Here is a 14,461-nt window from a genome sequence, read left to right as displayed (position 1 = left end):
ATGTGGAATTTCTGTAAGACACACAGGGGAGTGTGAAAACCGATCTGCTCGATAGAGTCAACAATACTGGTTGACGAGTCTATAAGTTTAATTAAGAATTAAATATTGTGACAATTAAAGCGCAGAATAAACAAGAAATAAGACAATGGGATTTTTTGGGTAACCATTATTATCTTTTAACAAACTATGTAATGTGTTATGGTGTTCCTCTTGTACTCTGAAACACTGAAGAGTCGATCCTTTAACCATTCAGTCTTCAGACTGAGTCACTGGCTTGCCGGTTGGTCATTGTATGGTCAAGGTTGTACATCCCTCTATATTTACTGGAATTACATTGAGACACTAATTAAAAGACGCTGAACCAACAATCATCTTCTCAAAGACTGTTGTTATACCTGTAAACAGAGTTAATAATACTGCTTACTGTACCAGAATACAAACTCTGATATTTCCCTTACAACCTCTTTGGATGGTCTTTGTGATATTGATATAAGTAACGGACACAAAAAGGCGGCGTCGTCCCATCTTTCATCTTAGTGTGAGTTTAACCCAACTGTCAAAAAAATGACCATTATCTTTAAGGTCCTGTGCCTAAGAATTAGTGACAACTTTTAAGACATACTTAAAAAATATTCTATCTCCGCCAAAAGAGACTTCCTCAGTGAATCAACTGGAGACGTCTGCTGACACAACTAACTGTCACATGATGCTGCATGGAGATATTATCACCCTCTGCATGTTTCTGAAGGCTTACATTTCACAAATTCCAGAACATAAATATACATAAAAAGTGAAAAACTATTATCAGTTAATTCATCTTTAAATAAATAACACATTTACGCTGTAAGTCGTTGTCAGACAGGAATGGATTTGGCTTTTTCCTCACAAGGAAACACAAAGTAATTCATTGACTTAACTCTATATTTACAATCTGGCTTGAGCACATTGCTCTGCGTGTGTGTCTGAAATAACTAATGTGAAAATGTTGATGGTTGACCACAGCCAACGGGCAAATGATTCATTCATTTAAAACAAATACAATAAATGTCTTAATTGTGCAGAATCCAGACTATTTTATAAAGAAATTTTGCACAACAAAAAAAAATTTCTTGACACCAAATCCAAATTCAGGCGTTCTCATCAATAAACCTCAAGTCATCTGGAAAGCTTCAAGTCAGAACCTCTCCATTCCCTACACTCACCACAGCGACCCACATGGCATCCATCACACTGCTATCCCAACAAGCAACAACAGACAACAGACTCCTTTGTCTTCTGCAGGCAAAGCGAAGGGATTGGCTGGTGTTGGCTGAAGAGCAGAACTTGTCAATTGAAGAAAGGGGGGAAAAGAAGAAGAAGAAGAATTAGGAGCCCTGCCATAAAACACCACAGAGAAACAGGTGAATGGGACAAATTACCATGGCTGCTGGGTAGAAAACGTGTTGCCTTGTGCATGTACTTTATCACAATGTGGGGACAAAAAAATACACTGTCCCTCTGCCCTCAACAGCATATTCTTGTATAATTATTTTCAGGCTGTTTTAAAAAAAAAGAAGACATTTTTCTCTTACCCATAAAACTTTTGTGAATGGAAAGAGACCACATTGCCTTAAATACTTCAGCAGAGATTTTGGTCTCAACTCTGCTCAACACAAACAGCAGTAATTAGGTTTTATGTCCCGTTGGGACACTCTGTTCATTCAGCGTTGACCACAGGAGCCATGTGCTCTCAATGGTGTCGCAGAACACTGTGAAAACATCAAAGTGGAGACTCAGATGTTGAGGAATCCATGCCACCAAAGTCATAAAAAACATATATAAAACAGTATAGACTGCAGTGCATGAGCTTTGGTAGTATTTGTTTTTTTTAAGTTAATATTCTGCCTCTCTTTGGTCTTGGTGAACAGAAACGACGATGTTTGCAGCCATTTTGCTTTACGAGTACCCGCCTCCATCCCTTACTAATTAACATATTTAATCAGCTTCATAATTTTGTATAGAGAGATGTGTTCACATACACCCAATATATAATTAAAGGTGCATTATGTAATAAATCTAAAGCAACTGGCCATAAAATCCTCCTAACATGTCACAGAGACTCAGGAATAATGTTCATATGACAAACTGAACTCACCAACAACAACAGTACAGCCAAAATATTTGCATTAAAAAAAATATTTTGCAGACTGCAAATCATGTTTATGTTTTGAAATCATGTTTTGGCATGTGGCGCCACCTACCGCCGTCTACCAATCATTGCAGTCAGTAGAGTCTCAGCTGCCGAGCAACCACGGGTTGCCAGTTATGTTAGAAAACTAAACCTAAAAGACCTCTGTATTTTGAATTTGAATGTAGTAACCATTTTTGGCCACATTCCTACATATGGCACCTTTAACCATAATATATCATTCATTCATGTCAGTGTCATTTAGTTCTCACATAACCTTCATATAAATAAAAGTACAATAATAATCATCATACATATAGACATATATATCTAATACAAGCCATATTATTTACATTTACAGAAAACAAACACAAGAGGGACCAAGTGATAATAAACACACTTAAATAAAGAATTAAAGATTAAATAAGATAGCTAGATATAGACAGACCGAAACATAACTTGAGTTAAATTAAGCTGATGATGACATCAGCAGGATATAGGCTTAATAAAAAAAAGATCCGGTGTCACAAACTCTCCCACAAACATGTAGTCAATACAAAAATAAATAAACGCAGACTATTTCCCCAACAACTGACTGTGTGCAACTCAAGCCGCTCCAAACTCCTCCATCGGTGCTGGTTGTCTAAGATGGGAGTGGTCCCCTCCCAGGAGGGTGATGTATCCAGGACAGGTTATAAGATCTGCAGTCTACAGTGGTCCTCTGGGGACACGCAGAACTGGGGACACATTGTTGAGCTGCATCATTGTGCGTGAGGGTTTCCCATGGATCAGATGTTACAGACTTCAAACCCAGGGGTCTCAGTGCGCTCATAGCTGTTGTTCAATGGGCACGATGGGAGCCAAGGCTGCTCACACACACACACACAAACACACACACAGACTCTCACCGGTCTGAATGGAGCCACGCTGGACCTGGTCCCAGTGTGGTTGGTTCTGTGGATGTGGTCCATACAGGAGCTGAACTCGTTGTAGTTACAGTAACATAATTGTCATGGTGTTGATTAATCAGCATAAAGTATAGTACACACACACTGACAGTATGAACTTATCTATATATTTAGTGTTATATTAAAAATACACATTTTATTAGATTATGTAATTTATTATTTTAATAATAAATTACATAATATAATACTCTATTTAAAAATAAATAGAGTGTGCAGCCTCTTCTAAAGCAGGAGAAAGTCCTGGCCTCTTTGATCAGCATCCACTTGTACACTCTATGCCCTAAGATTCATTATCTTACTGTGAAACCAAACAAATACGTATAATATCAATGTTTAACAAAAGAAAATCCAGGGTATATAACTGAAACTGATTTCAGATACACATGGGTTCAAGTTCCAGGTTTCCCAAATAAACTGCGCCCCGTGGTGCCAAAGGGGAGTGACTGGAAATCTGACCGAGTTTTGTTGAAGATGCGTTTGATGTTATCAAAATAAAATACGACATACGACACCCCCCTCTGTCTGAAGTGGATTAATAATGTTGACAAGTGAACAATAAAAAAAAGGAAGGACAATATCATTGTAAACACTCAGCTCCCTGTCTTCTCTTATCACAGACGCAGCATCTCAGACACAGACTGTCCCATCACCTCTGAGCTGAACTTTCCTCAAAATTAACATGTACAACATTTATTATTATAAAGTGTGTTTATTACTTTATAATCCATTCATTTTCTACTGCCTTTTCCTCCACATGAGGGTCACTGCTGACAATCTCAGCTGACATATGGGGCGACCATGGTACACCACAGGTAACCAGTCCATCACAGGGACACATAGAGACAAACAACAATCCACTCTCACGTTCACACCTATACAGTCAATTAGAGTGTCCAAATTTACCTGATCCTAAGAAGTAATGGATGGACATCAGTGTTACGTAATATATCTCTAAAAGATATTTTTTAATTTATTCAACCAAGTGTGTTCTGGCCAAAGACATGAAGTCAGCAGCACAGTTACAATCAAACCAAGTACAACAAGGTTACAGACAAACAGTCAGCAGCCATGCATACTGTACAAAGTATACAAATACGCACTTTTCAGGATCAACATCATAATCATAAAACCCCAAGCAACCATACAAACCCCATAGAGGGATGAACCTGAGCTGTACCATCTAGCTCCATCTAGTGGTAGCAACTGATCATAGCTTTAAAACAGTATACATGCATTTCCTGCTAGATTTGCTCACAGATTATTCAAATGTTGTTTTAGTTTTCAGTCTTTCTTTATGTATATATATATTAGAATTGGTAAGTATTTATTTGCTGCATTGATTAAACTGCACTGTTGCTGGATTATATTAAGTATTCCACTATAAAAGAAGAGCTGCGTGAATTATATGTGCTTATAATTGTTTTTATTTATTTATTTATTTATTTATTTATTTATTTATTTATTTATTTATTTATTTATTTATTTATTCACATATTTGGACATAATTTTTCCTCACACAGCAGTAAGACATACAGGCTACACGTCCAATTTGATTTAGACTCTTCATTACATTAAGTTAAATTTGTCTTTGGTGTGCATGGATACCAATAGAATAGTCTATATTCTCCAATGTATGGTCGACTAAAATGTCATTTATCAGTGAAAATACTTATGACATAAGGGCCTGAATGATCATGCTGTCTTTTAACATTAGTCCAAGAATGGTGGGGTGGGTTAAGGAGAGAATGTAAGCTGACAGATGGCAGCACTAAGTAAGCACCTGCAAACGCTGCCAGGTTTTATCTGTCACTGTCACGATCAGCCTGGAGCACTGCGGGGCTATTGAGGCGAAGCTACAGAGAGAAATGTGAACACAAACAGGACAGATTTTTCTCACCTGAAGATGGAGAATATTCTCGAGGAGTGGCCGGAATCCCTGGACATTTTGGGCTCAGTTTGGATGGATGCACTGGGACTGTTTAGCGCAGCTGAGAACTGGTCTGTTTGTCTGAATCTTGTACGACATCTGTGTCTGGATCTGCTGAACCACATGGATTTTTTACTGGAACACCAAGGTGTCTGCTTCAATGTGCTGGGCCCTCTGTTCTCCGACGAGCCGTATGCATGGATGCTGTTGCAAAACTGAGATGGTCTGAAGATGCAATGACAGTTTAAAAAACATTTTTGCAAAAATGTAGACATGAGATAAATCCAAAGCTCTTATTCTCTCTTCCTTTGACATGCAGTTTGTCCACTTTGTTGTGTCACCTTTGCTTTAACACAAAAAAAATGACTTCTGAGAATAACAAGAGCTGCTTTTCACTTTAACACCTTCGCTTCTGCTAAATGCTACACGTTCATTTAATTCATTATTCATTGGATTGAATTATAGAGCTTTCTTATCAAACTGGAAGAGAATACTCACAGAACAGTTGTGCTGCATTGTTCCAGCTTTAATTCCAGAGAATATACTGAGAATATCATCGTACAGTCCACATACTGTATCATACAAACATAGAGTACATACAATACCCCTTATTTCATTGCTACTTTGCCTCTGTTCTCCATGTGCATTGACCCCAAACCCATCTTCTTCCTATAAAAAGGCAGTTTGTGCCTCTCTACTGACACCTAGTGCTTGCTCATTGTTGGGTTTCTTTGTTTTCTTTGGCTCACCAGGCAAAACGCAGGTCAATATTTGATTAGGTTAGATTTGAACTTTGTAACATTTGTTACAAAGTTCTATAAAAATAAAGTTTATTATTATGATCAATTGATGACGTATCTAAGTTTTTAAACCTACGTCAATTTGTAATTATCTTATAAGACTGCTGTCTGTAAAAGGCTTGAGACTATTTCAATTTTTTTTAAGATTTCTATGTAAATCTGATTAAAAACTACCCATGACCAGACAGATTTAGTTGCGATGATAAAAACAGGAAACAAAGGAAGTGCAAAAGATTGTGTGCATTTGGTGCTTGTAAAATATATCATCTTGTGTCCATGTGAAAACAAATCCATGTAAAACTAAAGTTTTTACATGTGTACAATTAAAACACTTTTTTCTTTAACACATAAGAACAATATTTGTACTACTTTATTACACATTTATTAACTTTGTTTTGCCAATTCAAACATTCGGATATGTACATATATCTTTATATGCCCACAAAAAGGGATTATGCAACTCATATGTGGCTATAAATTATTGGTGAACTTTATAATCTTGTTGACCTTAGTTTAACCCCGTACGATGACGCCCCGAAAACCCTGTATTTGTCGAGACGAGTCCTTCTAGAGTTTCCTGGAGTCTCGCCTACATTACCCAGAAGCCCCTGCTTCGCCGGCGTGAGCAGGCACGCTCGTTACACAATGTTCTTTCAAAGGTTGTGTACATTTGACAGCGCACAGAACGGACTCGTCGTGACTGTTAGAACAACAACAACAAGTGGACCCTCGTCTCGTGTTTGAGAGAACAATCTCGAAAGGTAAAGCAAAACAAATCACTTTAAATCTGTTCCGCGTGCTTAAAGAAAGGGAAAACTCAGTAAACAAAACTTTAGTTTAGTGACTGTCTGTGAAATTGAACTTGAAACATGACTTTTTGTAGTCTTTGGTAAATGTATTTTGAATTACTTGCTCCTCTTTGACAGTAAACTGAATATATTTGGTCTGGTGACAAGACGAGACATTTTTAGGAAGTTGTCATTCTTTCAGCAATGGCTGATGCTGTATGGACCTAATCAACTAATAGTGAAACAGCTGAGCAAAATAATTGTCACTCTTTTACACATAATGCTATTTGTACATATTCTTGTATAGCATTTTTAGTGAGGACACTTAACTTAACCATAACTACTACTGGCTTAATCTTAACCCTGACTTTAAAATATGCTTTCACCTTAAAATGTAGCAATTTACATTATGGGGATTTGATTTGTGTCCCCATAAGGAAGAATAGTCCCCATAATGGGACTGTGTAAACAGATTTGTGTCCTCACAACACAAGGAATGCCAAGTATACACACACACAAACACACATCTAGATATTTGTGTACAAATCTCACACATTCACACCGTTCTATGTGATTTCCCCTCTCTCCTCTACTTCCAGCTTCCAGTCCCTGAGTGTCATACAAATTCTCCCTGTTATCTGTAGATAAGAGCTGATATCCAGTGAGTTGGCTGTTTATTTATTTCTTCGTCTCCCTCTGTTGATCTTTCTGTTCCTCCTCTCCAGTCTGTCACCATGAGCTCCTCCTGACATCTGCCCCCGGTTCGTCCATCGACATGAGCGGCGCTGCTCTGGCTGTTGTGGTTGTCGTTGTCTTCTTCTTGGCCCTATGCCTCCTCCAGCGCTACGGAGACCTGAGGAAGCAGCAGCGGATGGTCCTCTTAGGGACCCTGCTCTCCTGGTACCTCTGCTTTCTCATCGTCTTCATCCTGCCACTTGATGTCAGCACGGTAGGAAGTTTCCCACCATGGTAACCAGTGTTACTTATTTTTCTCGGGACAAAAACAGGATCAACAGGATGTAAATGTGTGGGTGTGTATTTGATTGTCCTTGAGTTTTATTTACACTGCACCTGCCTTATGTACCCATACCATTGTTAAGAGATGAATCTTGAGTCTTTATTATCATTATCTGTTTACCTGACTCTGCCCCTAGACCGTCTACAGGCAGTGTCTTCTAGACACTTCAAACCAACCTACGCCTTTAACTCCGAATAATCAGACTCAATTCAGCTCATCTCTTTACCCATCTGTGCGGTAAGGAAAGCACTTTTTGATTTACTGGTACCTGGACTACCATTACAGTTCAGTCTGATTCTACATGTTATATTCCAACCCATTCAACATCATACACAGAATATAATCTTTCTTTTTTTTTTCTTCTTTTTTTTATCTGCAGTTGATAGTAACTACACAAACTGTTTTTTGTTTACTATTCCAATTGGACTTTATCCTCAGCAGTTATTAATATTTTTAATTTATATTACGTTATACCACCAGAAATCATGAATATTTTTTTCAAAAATGTGTTTAAAACTAGCGCATGTCTTTGAACCAGCGCAGAAAAACTAATTTTTCTGTTCAGGAATGCAAGTAAATAACTATATTTTTTCTTAATCAAGAAAAATAATGAGCTTTACTATTTTTTTTTCTAAAACAGTACATGTTTAACAATAATAATTATATTTTAGCATTAAACATATCATTTTGGTTAAAGCACTTCTACATACTGGTGTATTAACCATTACAGAAACATAAAGAATGATTTTGACAATTATAAATGCTGTTAATTTAGGGCACACTGGGTGGTGGTCTAATACATTTCTTGAGCACTGTATGTTTGCTAATAATTTGTCTGTATTGTCTTTTTTACATAATTAACACCAAATCAAACACTAAAAAAGAATGTCTATTTGTTTTCACTTAACTGGTACCAACAAAAGTCTTCATTTTAAGATTAAATGTATTCTATTTATGGTGTTCATAGTGCCGCAAACAATAATTATAAAACTTGGCCGCAGCACGACTGCTCATAAATTAGTTCTATTCCTTTTTGAAACAAATTTAATTTGAAGAAATAGGGTTTGTTTTTTCAACAATAGTATGTAATGAAATGAAATGAAATGACACCCAAATGAAATTGTATTGTATATATATATATGGGCTGTGTTGTGTGTGTGTGTGTATGTATGTGTTAGTGTACCAAAGTGTGAGAAGCCCTGGAGTTACATCCCCGACGGTGTCCTCCCAGTGTTCTGGAGAGTTGTTTATTGGACTTCCCAGTTTCTTACTTGGTGAGGTCTTACACACACACATACACACACACACTCATCCATTGTCTATTTATAATCTGGACAGTTGTGTTTCACTACATTGACTGTCTTCCACTCTCTCTTTGTGTATCTGTGTACACAGGCTGCTCTTGCCCTTCATGCAGTCTTATGCACAGTCCGGCGCTTTCTCCAGGGTTGGAAAGATTAAAACGGCTCTTATTGAAAATGCAATCTATTACGGCACCTACCTCCTCATCTTCATCTCTCTGCTCATCTACGTGGCTGCTCACCCACAGTGGAAACTCACCTGGTAGGTTGAGAATTGCAACTTCGAGAATCAATCGAGAAATAATTTTGTGAGTTATGTGCTATTATGCTGTGTAATAATTGTGCAGGTCAGAACTCCAGACCATCGGTATTACAGCTGCCAACACCTGGGGCCTCTTCCTTCTGGTGCTGTTGCTCGGCAATGGCCTGGTTGAGCTCCCTCGTTCTTATTGGCTCTCATCTTCCCATGGTTACCTGCTGGCAAAGGCCTACTTCAAGGCAGCAAAACTGGCTGCTGAGAAAGCAGCAGCTGAGGAGAACCTAGCAGATGTAATGGAGGTGAGTTCAGTTCAGTACTGTTGAGAGAAGGCTGAAAAATTAAAGTTGACCCTGTTTGTTTAGAAAGCATTTTCAGCTTGTTTTTATTAAAAAGATGATTATTAAATGTTAAATGTAGGAGGTGGCAGCTGTCCATGAATCTGTCAGGCACAACCATTCTCTCAGGAAATGTGTGGACACCATTTTGACTAAGGTGAGAAATAATAATTGTCATATTGCTCTCAGTTTTTGTAGTGGGACGTCCTTCATGTGCTTCTCATCTCTTTTCAGTGTCCCACTGAGTACCAAGAGGACCTGGGAAGAGACGGCGAAACCACTTCTGCCCCTCCCACCGAACATGGACTCGTTAGGCTTCATAAAAAAGTAATTGTCAATTACACTGTTTTAAATGTGGAGTTAAAGCAGCACGTAAAGTAAACATGTCACTTGTTGCCTGTGTGTGTGTGTTTCAGGTTATATCCGCAGTGCAGAGACAAAGTCAGACTCGGGTTCAGTGGTCGATCTTGTTGGACCAGGCTTTTTATCTTGAAGATGTGGCGAAATCCCAGAACAGCCCAGTCAGACACTTTGTCCACAGCCCTCCCTCCACACACGGACACAGCTGGACCCGTAGGTTCATTTACACGCCTACCGTGGGTAAGTTGAGGGTTTAAAGTCAATACACATTTATAATTTTTCTGTCTGTATTTCTTTGACTTATTCTTCTTACCATTTTAAATCTTGTATAGTAGTGCTACCGTCTTTTTCCAGTCATTCTGGGCCTCTAATAAATATTAATGTAGACCCATGGTGCCAGATAAATGACTAAAAATACACATTTCTAAACTGCTAGAAAGGAAATGTGTATTATATGTTCTAATGATCGGTTAAAGTTGATGTGATTTTTAGCCACAGCAAGAAAGGTAAGGCATATTTTAAGATGGTTCCCTGCTCCAACACACCCGATCAAATAGTCAGCTCATCAGCAGGCACTGCAGAAGCCTGATAACGAGCCATTTATTTATTACACCTCCACAGGAAGATTGTTTAATTAAAACATTTTATCAGGTGCAGCCTGTCTCTGTGGTGGTAAAATGAATTAACCCTAACCTTTTGAATTCATGAATAGAGACTGCGATATGAGATGTGTGTAAATTGATTGAATTGGTGTGTCTGTGTGCGTTTGTCGTCCTCAGAGTGGTACTGGGAGTGTGTGTTGAGGCAGGGTTTCTACAGGCTGCTGGCTCTGCTCCTGTGTCTACTCTCCATTGCGGTCGTATGGTCCGAGTGCACCTTCTTCAGCACGCACCCTGTCCTTTCTCTCTTTGCTGTCCTTATTCAGGTCGCTGAAAAAAAATACAACTACATTTCCATCGAGGTGAGCAATATAATATTTCCTAAATGTACTTTAATAAAACGGTGTGCTCTTTGAATGCAGTGCACTGAACTCATCCATTCTCTACCTGTTATTCTCTTTCTCTTCACCAGATGGCGTGCTTCATCACTATCTTCTTCCTCTGTGTGTGTGTATACTCCACAGTGTTCAGGATACGGATTTTCAACTACTATTACCTGGTGCCACATCACCAGACCGATGCTTACAGCCTGCTGTTTAGCGGCATGTATGTACCTCACAAAGCAATAATAACGGCTCACAGATTTCCTTTATATAATGTGTATGCGTTAACATAATTCATTATTATTGTTGGGCTGAAAACAGAAACTTATTCTCTCTACCTTTCCATGATTTACATTATTCTCCGATGAATAATGCCCAAAATATCCTGCCCACTGTACCTTTTGAGTAGAAGCAGAATTTATCCTGACCTTTTCACAGCATTTTCACATCCTGTGTTATGATCGTGTGTCTTCTCTTTATTTTCTCTGCTAAGGTTGTTTTGTCGCCTCACTCCACCTTTGTGCCTCAACTTCCTGGGCCTGATTCACATGGACTCCGCCATCTCGCACCAGGACAGAATACAAACATCATACACTTCTGTGGGTTAAAAACATTTATTTATGCACCCATCGCAGATAACATCAATGTAGTAAAATGTTATAGTATATGATCACAAAAAGAATAATATCTCTGTTTCTTTCCATGTACCAGATCATGGGCTCTATGCATCTGCTCTCCTTCATATCCGATGGCTTCTATATCTATTATCCCATACTGATTTTACTGCTGTGCTTTGCCAGCTTTTACAAGTAAGTAAACCAAAACAATCTATGTTGGTTATTATTGTAATATAGAGACAATATTAAAATATTGTACACATTTACCTTATTGGCTTACTAAAGCTAGATCAGTATATCAGCTGATATTCGCTCACATGGCTGCACACAAATAACATTTGTTTCTATTACACAGTTTATGTGCGGCCTCAGAAATCCATTACTGAGAAGGCAACAATGTTTTGATGGCATATGTGGTGTATAGTATAAAATTAAGCTGCATCTTCATTGTAATACAAATGTTTGACATAAGTGTTTGCTTGGATTTGTAGATTGGTCTCTCGTTGTTTGAACCTCATGGGCTTCCATCAGTACATTACTGATGATGACTTGACCTCAGACTTGGTGAATGAAGGCACGGAACTCATCAGAAGAGGTAGATTTGTCAGAAACTCAATTACTCTGTTTCTGATCTCCTCTAATTTTTGGAGTTAGCTCAAGTGTTATTTAATATCTAATCTAATATCTAATTATCTAATATCTATAAGCATTTACAGTTCTTAATAGGTACTATTGTTATTGTGGCTCTAATTATTGATAACACCATTATACCTATGGTATTATTATTGTCATTCAACAACTGGTGAGACAAAAACACACACACACGTATACATACATATATATATATATATATATATATATATATATAAACACACACATACTAGCTGTTATATTTGTGTATCTTTTTCTTATAATCAGTTAGCATTAAGTTGATGAATGTATGAAAGTAGTGATTATAATTATGAACAAATGTGCGGATGTTTTTCATAATATGGTTAAATATTTCTCCTCCTCGCAGAAAGAAGGAAAAGACAGAAAGCTGAAGATGGAGAAAATCGAAGATGGGTTAGGAATTTTTATTCTCCTGAGAAGCTAATACAAACCATCCTGTTGTCTCACTGTCTCTCTTGGTTAGTGCTCCATCCAGGTATTTATGTACCTGTTTTGTTTTGTGTTTCAGGCCTGGAGGGAGCGGTATGGAGCCCAGGGGACCAGTGAGCAGAACATAGAGGGTTACTCTGAGTTCAAGGATAACAAGTGCAGCCCTTTGACTGCGATCAAGAAAAGCGGTAAGGATAAAAGAAAACAAATGTAACCATGAACGTTGAAAGTTAGCAGAATAATACTGTCCAACAGCAGTGGCAAAATCTGCATCACAACAAACCTCCCTCATCCTTGTATTAATTAGATCTATATTTCGTTTCCAAAAATAAATGCATTTATTGTATCTTTTTTCTTTCCTTTATTTTCAGTAATTACATTTATTAGAGGAGACGGAGAAACGGATGAGCAGCAAACAAACTTACTGCAAGTTGACTCCAATGATGACGCTTCACCAAACAGGAGGTACGTTTTGTTTTTTTTGGTTTTCACTAAATTTATTAGACATATTTGGTGATTTAAAAAGGCTAAATAAGCTAAATCTTAGAATTCTCTTTGTGTTTTACTTTGACAGTCGATCTACCGGAGGACGGTACCAGTCTCTGTCAGTGTCTAGCACGGCCAACTTTGATGAGTTTTGCTAGATTCAGGACTTGAAGGGAATGCAAACAGTTAAATCTCAGGAAAAAAGAGGACAATTATTCTGTGACAAGAATATAATGTATTATAATGTGAAGGGTTAAAGTAAACCTTTTTAACAATTGTTTTCTGTGACTATAAAGTCAACTATTATGTCAAGCAGACATGAGTGTACTGCACCCAAACTGATATTGGCCATGAAGCCAGTCTGTCACGGGACTATTGTTTTTTTTAAATATTCATATTCATAGGAAATATTATGGGCATTACATTTAAATAAAAAGAGCAGTGTTCTGTTTGGGTTATGACATTTTTTGTGTTGGAGTCGATGTGGGGCATGACTTGAAAGCCAATGACAAAATAATTAATATTCATATTGCAGGTGGAAATATTTTTTTTATTATTATTCTTATTGTTGTTGAATAAATGTAACATTTCTTTGAAATTTTACTTAGGGACAAGTGAAAGCGCGGGTCTAAAAAGTATAAAGTAGATTATTTATAAATATAAAGGCTAACAAAAAGCACATTTAATTTTAATTTGCTTTTTATAAATGTGTTGTTGTATAACCTGCGTTTATCCTATATTTCATGTTGAAAAATATCTGCAAGTAATTAAAATAAATAAGTGAATTCAGTCTGATTCCAGGATTGGTCATTACTTGTGTGGTCTCTCCTCAACACAAAAATCTTTCTCAGTGAAAGTTGAATGAGTAAATGTATTACTATCCTCTTCTGTATATAGTACTGGAATTTCACTAAAATCCAATACAAAGAGGAATGCTTTGTCCAGAATCAATATAAATAGGCACTGATGCTATGTCACGTCAGTGGATTTTTTAAAATTATGTTAATGTTCATAACACATAAGAACCTGTATATTAAACTTTGGCTGACATACAACCAATGATCGACATATAAATATATATAATAAAAAATGTCAGATAAGATAATAGATAATAATCATTTACAAGTCCCATGGCAGGGGAAGTTATTAAATCATGTGTGTTATAATTTGGCCTTATTTTGACTATAGTCAGTAGCTCACATGATATCAAAGTCACTGAAAATAATAAATAAATAAAAGATTAAAGTCTACATAGAATATGTACCTGTTTATAGAAATCATGCCCGTTTCTTTTGAGTCCGCGTTACTTTTGACCTCTTCCAGCACCCGTACTACCGTAAGTACAATTACAA

At 37.3% G+C, this 14,461-nt stretch overlaps 1 protein-coding gene across 1 annotated transcript; it reads left to right on the top strand.

The window, feature by feature from the left end:
- The first annotated feature begins 6,546 nt into the window (after positions 1-6,546).
- Positions 6,547-13,892, top strand: LOC310940449 (G-protein coupled receptor-associated protein LMBRD2B-like). The gene is made up of 18 exons (XM_083905426.1): positions 6,547-6,623; positions 7,376-7,599; positions 7,805-7,905; positions 8,847-8,942; positions 9,064-9,231; positions 9,317-9,527; positions 9,646-9,720; positions 9,798-9,890; positions 9,980-10,163; positions 10,703-10,884; positions 10,995-11,128; positions 11,399-11,504; positions 11,617-11,714; positions 12,014-12,117; positions 12,541-12,587; positions 12,703-12,811; positions 12,995-13,088; positions 13,198-13,892. The coding sequence occupies exons 2-18, from the start codon at positions 7,426-7,428 to the stop codon at positions 13,265-13,267; spliced, it is 2,046 nt and encodes a 681-aa protein (XP_083761552.1). The 5' UTR covers positions 6,547-6,623; positions 7,376-7,425; the 3' UTR covers positions 13,268-13,892.
- The last annotated feature ends 569 nt before the right edge of the window (positions 13,893-14,461 follow it).

The sequence above is a fragment of the Microchirus variegatus genome, assembly GCF_963457635.1.
Source record: "Microchirus variegatus genome assembly, chromosome: 18".
NCBI classification, from domain to species: Eukaryota; Metazoa; Chordata; class Actinopteri; order Pleuronectiformes; family Soleidae; genus Microchirus; species Microchirus variegatus.
This window is presented reverse-complemented; position numbering and strand designations above follow the sequence as displayed.